The sequence below is a fragment of the Neofelis nebulosa genome, chromosome 7, assembly GCF_028018385.1.
Source record: "Neofelis nebulosa isolate mNeoNeb1 chromosome 7, mNeoNeb1.pri, whole genome shotgun sequence".
Classification (NCBI taxonomy): Eukaryota; Metazoa; Chordata; class Mammalia; order Carnivora; family Felidae; genus Neofelis; species Neofelis nebulosa.
Genome location: NC_080788.1, coordinates 138311076 through 138317075, shown reverse-complemented (window position 1 = coordinate 138317075; position 6000 = coordinate 138311076). Strand labels below are relative to the sequence as shown.

At 50.8% G+C, this 6000-nt stretch overlaps 1 protein-coding gene across 1 annotated transcript; it reads left to right on the top strand.

The window, feature by feature from the left end:
• Positions 1–1305: 1305 nt before the first annotated feature.
• Positions 1306–3622, top strand: LOC131517694 (pyruvate kinase PKM-like). Its single transcript, XM_058740181.1, has one exon. It carries the CDS (start codon positions 1407–1409, stop codon positions 2997–2999), a length of 1593 nt encoding a protein of 530 aa, XP_058596164.1. The 5' UTR covers positions 1306–1406; the 3' UTR covers positions 3000–3622.
• Positions 3623–6000: the final 2378 nt, after the last annotated feature.

Below are 6000 nucleotides of genomic sequence, written 5' to 3'. Positions count from 1 at the left end.
GAAACATAATCGCGCAGGTCCACAACACTGATGACATTATGCACATTGGATCCGAGGAGCAGGAAACGGCAGGTATGGCAGCCCCCTTAGGAGGACGTATGCAGAGCAGAGGTATTCACAGGCCTGCCGCCCCTCTGGTGTTTCTGAGGATTCGGTGGTCTGGAAGCGAGCGGGGTTATTATTTTGATTTGCAGCAAACCAAACATGGGTATAAACATCCCCGATGTTTGATGTAAGATGAGACCGTAAGCCTCATGTGTCCGTTCAAGGACAGATGAATTCAGCTTTTACCTTTTTAGGTAAGACATTATTATATCTGAAGGTGAGATATTTCAACTTTCCTGCGTGCTGGCTTATTAATTTATTTTTTTCCCCTCCAAAATCTCAAGTATATCGGACTTGAGGTTAGGTGGCTTCTGGAAAAGTCACAGAGGATCTATTTAGCAACTCTCCAGCTGAGGCCGGTTGCCATACACCTGAACCAGCAGCAAATGTTTAGGAATCACTAATGTCGGCAGGGTGAGTGGCCAAAGTTAAGAGGGCTGGCTTAAATGCCGTGTTGTTGATTCCTGATTTGCACTGCAGTCTGTTGACCTTACCTCTCCCTCCCTGACAACTGCTTTTCCCTATTTCTGTGAACAATGCCAGTGGGTATTCACCGGCTCGCCCCCTACACGGTTCTTACGTGCGCGTCGTAGGACGTTAATCATGAGCCAAGTTGATTAACCCCGTAAGATGTATAGTTGATATTTCCCTATCAGTTTGCTCAATTATTTTACAAGTAACAGTTCAGGGGCTACAAACCAACATCTCCAACTGGCCATCTGCTTAGAAGCTGGCCCTCCAGCAGTGCTAGCCTTTGACCAAATCCGTCTTCAGGTACCAGCCACCCAGTTGCAGTCTGAACCATGGGGGCAAAGTATCTCCATTCTTAGACGCGCACAGAAAACACATCACGCCCGGAACTGAGTTGCCCTCATCAAAAAATAACCACGACAGGTTTCTCAACACCCATCAGCAAAATCTATGTCTCAAACACAAGCGTGGCCCAAGGAGTGTTGCAGTGATCAGATCCCTGGGTGAGCACGTCTCTCCCCAAGATTGGTTCCCTGGTTAGCTGAGCAGGCCCCTTGCCTTATGAGAGGCTTCCAGTTACTGAGGGAACCACAGTCAGGAGATGCCAGAGGGATTGAAATTGCTCACATTTTCAGCCATGTCATCTGTAACTAGCACGCAGGAAAGTTGAAATATCTCACCTTCAGATATAAGAACGTTGAGTCTTATCTAAAAAGGTAAAAGCTGGGCACATCAGCGTCGCGTCGCGAGCGTCCAGGCCTTTCTGCAGCCGCACTGCAGCTCGAGCGGGACCGCGCCGGAGTTCCCCTGGACCCAGGACCTCAGAAGCCATGTCAAAGCCCCATAGTGATGTCGGCACTGCCTTCATTCAGACCCAGCAGCTGCACGCAGCCATGGCTGACACGTTCTTGGAGCACATGTGCCGCCTGGACATTGACTCGCCACCCATCACGGCCCGTAACACGGGCATCATCTGTCCCATCGGTCCGGCTTCCCGATCTGTGGAGATATTGAAAGAGATGATTAAATCTGGAATGAATGTGGCTCGTCTGAACTTCTCTCATGGAACTCATGAGTACCGTGCTGAGACCATCAAGACTGTGCGTGCAGCCACGGAAAGCTTTGCTTCTGACCCCATTCGTTACCGGCCGGTTGCTGTGGCCCTGGACACCAAAGGACCTGAGATCCGAACTGGGCTCATCAAGGGCAGCGGCACTGCAGAGGTAGAGCTGAAGAAAGGAGCCACTGTCAAGATCACCTTGGACGATGCCTACATGGAAAAATGTGATGAGAACGTCCTGCGGCTGGACTACAAGAACATTTGCAAGGTGGTGGAAGTGGGCAGCAAGGTCTACATGGACGATGGGCTTATCTCTCTGTTGGTGAAAGAGAAGGGTGCTGACTTCCTGGCGACAGAGGTGGAGAATGGTGGCTCCCTGGGGAGCAAGAAGGGCGTGAACCTTCCTGGGGCCGCTGTGGACTTGCCTGCTGTGTCAGAAAAGGACATCCAGGATCTGAAATTTGGGGTAGAGCAGGATGTAGATATGGTGTTTGCATCTTTCATCCGCAAGGCATCTGATGTCCATGAAGTTAGAAAGGTCCTGGGAGAAACAGGAAAGAACATCAAGATAATCAGCAAAATCGAGACTCATGAGGGAGTTCGGAGGTTTGATGAAATCCTGGAAGCCAGCGATGGGATCGTGGTGGCTCGTGGTGGTCTAGGCGTTGAGATTCCCGCAGAGAAGGTCTTCTTTGCTCGGAAGATGATGATTGGGAGGTGCAGCCGAGCTGGGAAACCTGTCATCTGTGCGACGCAGATGCTGGCACGCATGATCAAGAAGCCCCGTCCCACCAGGGCTGAGGGCAGTGATGTGGCCAGTGCAGTCTTGGATGGAGCCGACTGCATCATGCTTTCTGGAGAGACCGCCAAAGGGGACTACCCCCTGGAGGCTGTTCGCATGCAGCACCTGATTGCCCGTGAGGCAGAGGCTGCCATTTACCACTTGCAATTATCTGAGGAACGCCGCTGCCTGGCGCCCATTACCAGCGACCCCACCGAAGCCACCGCCGTGGGCGCCGTGGAGGCCTCGTTCAAGTGCTGCAGTGGGGCCATAATCCTCACCGAGTCTGGCAGTTCTGCTCACCAGGTGGCCAGACACCGCCCCCGCGCCCCCATCATTGCTGTGACTCGGAATCACCAGACTGCCCGCCAGGCCCACCTGTACCGCGGCATCTTCCCCGTGGTGTGTAAGGACCCCGTGCAGGAGGCCTGGGCTGAGGATGTGGACCTTCGGGTGAACTTGGCCATGAATGTCGGCAAGGCCCGAGGCTTCTTCAAGAAGGGAGATGTGGTCATTGTGCTGACCGGGTGGCGCCCTGGCTCCGGCTTCACCAATACCGTGCGTGTCGTGCCCGTGCCGTGACAGGCCCCAAGAGCCCCTTCTCCAGCCCCGTCCCATCCCCTTCCCCCAACCCATCCATTAGGCCAGCAATGCTTGTAGTGCTCACTTGGGGGTTGTAACGTGGCACTGGTGGGCTGGGATGCTAGGGAAGAAGATTAACGCCTCTGAAACATGACTTTTTTTTAAGACCCTGTTCGGGTGAGGTAACCCAGAGCTGGGTTGCACATCATGTGACCCCACCCAAGCCAGAGATGAAGGGAGTTTGCAGGACTGGAAGCCCCAGAGCTTAACAGAGGGCAACCGCTCCTGCATCTCCTTTTTGTGTATTCCATCCAGTTCCTATAGAAAATGGATACCCAGACAACTCCCACCCCTGGCCTGGCATCGAGAGACCGCCAGCAAGGGTTGTGGCATAGGGCAGTGGTTCCAGTTTAAGGAGGCTGGCCCAGGCCCTTCCTTGCTCCCCCATCCCCCTCAGGCTCCCCTTGTCGTGCACTGTGCACTTGTGTTCCTACACTCCACTCAGCTGTTTGCAGGCAAACACGCCCCCCACCCTCCATTTTCCCCACTACTGCAGCCACCTCCCAGCCTATTGCTATAGAGCCTACCTGTGTCAATAAACAACGGCTGAAGTAAAAAATAAAAAAAAATTAAAAAATTAAAAAAATGTTTTTAAAAATAAAAAGGTAAAAGCTGACTTCATACGTCCACGAACGGACCGATGAGGCTTACAATCTCACTTTACATCAAACATACGGGATTCTCGTACCCACTTTTGGTTTGCTGCAACCCAAAGTAATAACCCCACTCACTTCCGGGCGAAGAAGGGATTTACTATTTTAATGTGGCCCTTTCTATAACAGGAATTCTCTGGTCACAAGAAGAACCAGGCTGTAGCATGAAGTGGCATCAGCAAAGTATCTGTGTCTTACTGTAGGAGTCAGGACAGATTAAGTTACGCTTCAGCAACAAACAACCTCTACAACTGTAGTGGCTTACGGACCACATTTCTCTCGGTGTAAGGAACTCCACAGAGCGTCTGTCCTTCACGAAGTGATCCAGCCATCCAGGCTGCCGTGGCTTCCCATCTCAGCGTGAGGCCCCCACGTTGACCACTGTGAGGAGAAAACAGACTCCAGAATCACTCAGAGGCTTTGCCCTCCCCCAGTCCAGAAGGGATGCTCAGCATTTCTTCTACATTTCTTGGGCCAGAACACGGACCCACTGAACTTCAAGTTGACTGAAAAGTGTTGCCTCCCAGAAGAAAAGGAGACCAGACCTCTAGTAGGGTCTCCACGCCCAACTTAGTCCTCCCTCTTCTGGAAACTTCCATTCAGTCATCTGTGGACTGCCGTTGGGATTCTGGAGCACCCCAAGGAAAAGGCGCTGGTCCTCTGTGAATAATCAATTAGCTTCTTTGTTAGGGTCGGTTTATAGTCTGTGCAGGACATAAGACTCACTGAAATGGCCTAGTCTTTCTTAAAATGTACTTTTCCAGCTTTACTGATGTGTAATTGGCGAACAAAAATGGCGTGTGTTTAAGGTATACCACAGGACGCTGGGATGGACCCATACATTGTGAAATGATCACCACAGCCGTCACCTCACAGAGTTACAGTTATCTTTTTGTTGGGGGGTCGGAGGACGGTGAGCACGTTTGAGATCTGCTCTCTCAGCAAATTCCAAGTGCCCAATACAGTGTCATTAATTCTAGTCACCATGTGGTGCACCGCAGCCCCGAACTTACTCATCTTATAACTGGAAGTGTGTACTCTGTGACATCTCCCCATTTCCTGCACCCCCCAGACCCTCGTAACTACAGTCCTACTCTCCAGATCTAGGAGTTCGCCTTTTTAGGATTCTACGCATAAGTGACATCGTACGGTATTTGTCTTTCCCCGTCTGGATTATTTCACTTAACGTAATGCGACTGCTAATGTTCTTGACATGAAACCCAGAGGTAGGGAATTTGGGAGAAAAATAAGTCACTTCTCTTCTTCTTCCATCATACCCTTCCCCACTGTCCCTACTGGGAAGCAGGCCCGTTTTCCCTGGTTACAAAGGCAGAGTGGCTGTGAATTCCACGGCCCTCAGAATGTCAGGTGCCAACCCCACGTGCGTGTTCGTGCGGATATATGTGCGAACTCACACGCTGAGTATGTGAAACCTTCCTGAATGTCTCACATCCCATGAAAGGGTGGGATAACCCACAGAGATAAGGGTGAGCGAATATTTCAAATTGTCACGTACGCACCACAGATATAACAAAACCCATCAGTACACTTCAAAAGGGTAAAATAATTTTTGAAAAGTTTATGCCAATCACAGGGTCAAGGCGGTGCTCCTGGCATCCGAGGGGGAAAGCCATCCGGAAAGATATGCTGAGACGCTTTCTGCACATTTCTAGACAAATGATCAAGAATATAAACTGGCTTCCTTCAGGGGCTCTTACTAACCCCAATTTTAAGCGAAAGAAGAAAGAAATTGGGGCAAGACATAGAAAATCTTAAGTTGTAGATGGAAGGCATTTTATTCAGCACCTTCCTCAGATCAAGACCACCTAATCCCGGGGCTCCGGGAAGCCCAATCTGGTAGAGTCTTAGGGGCTCACAGACAGGTAGTTCCTTCCCAATGCGATGTTTTTTTAATACCTTGTGCTTGAAGTTGCAGGGGGAAAATACAAAAAGCCTTTTTTTGGTGATTCATTTCCATGTTCAGACATGCAGAGGCTTACACTTCAGTCTGGAATCATGACTTAGAAAATCATGCCTGGACACTGGTTTCCAAACTGCCCTGAGCTCAGGAGAATTGAAAATGCTCAAGAATCAGGGTACCTGGGTGGCTCAGTCAATTAAGTGTCCGGCTCTTGACTTCGGCTCAGGTCATGATGTCATGGTCCGTGAGACGGAGCCTGGCACTGGGTTCCGCACTGATAGGGCGGAGCCTGCTTGGGACTCTCTCTCTCCCTCTCTCTCTGCCCCCCCCCCCCCACTTAGGCATGCATAGGCATGTGCACTCTCTC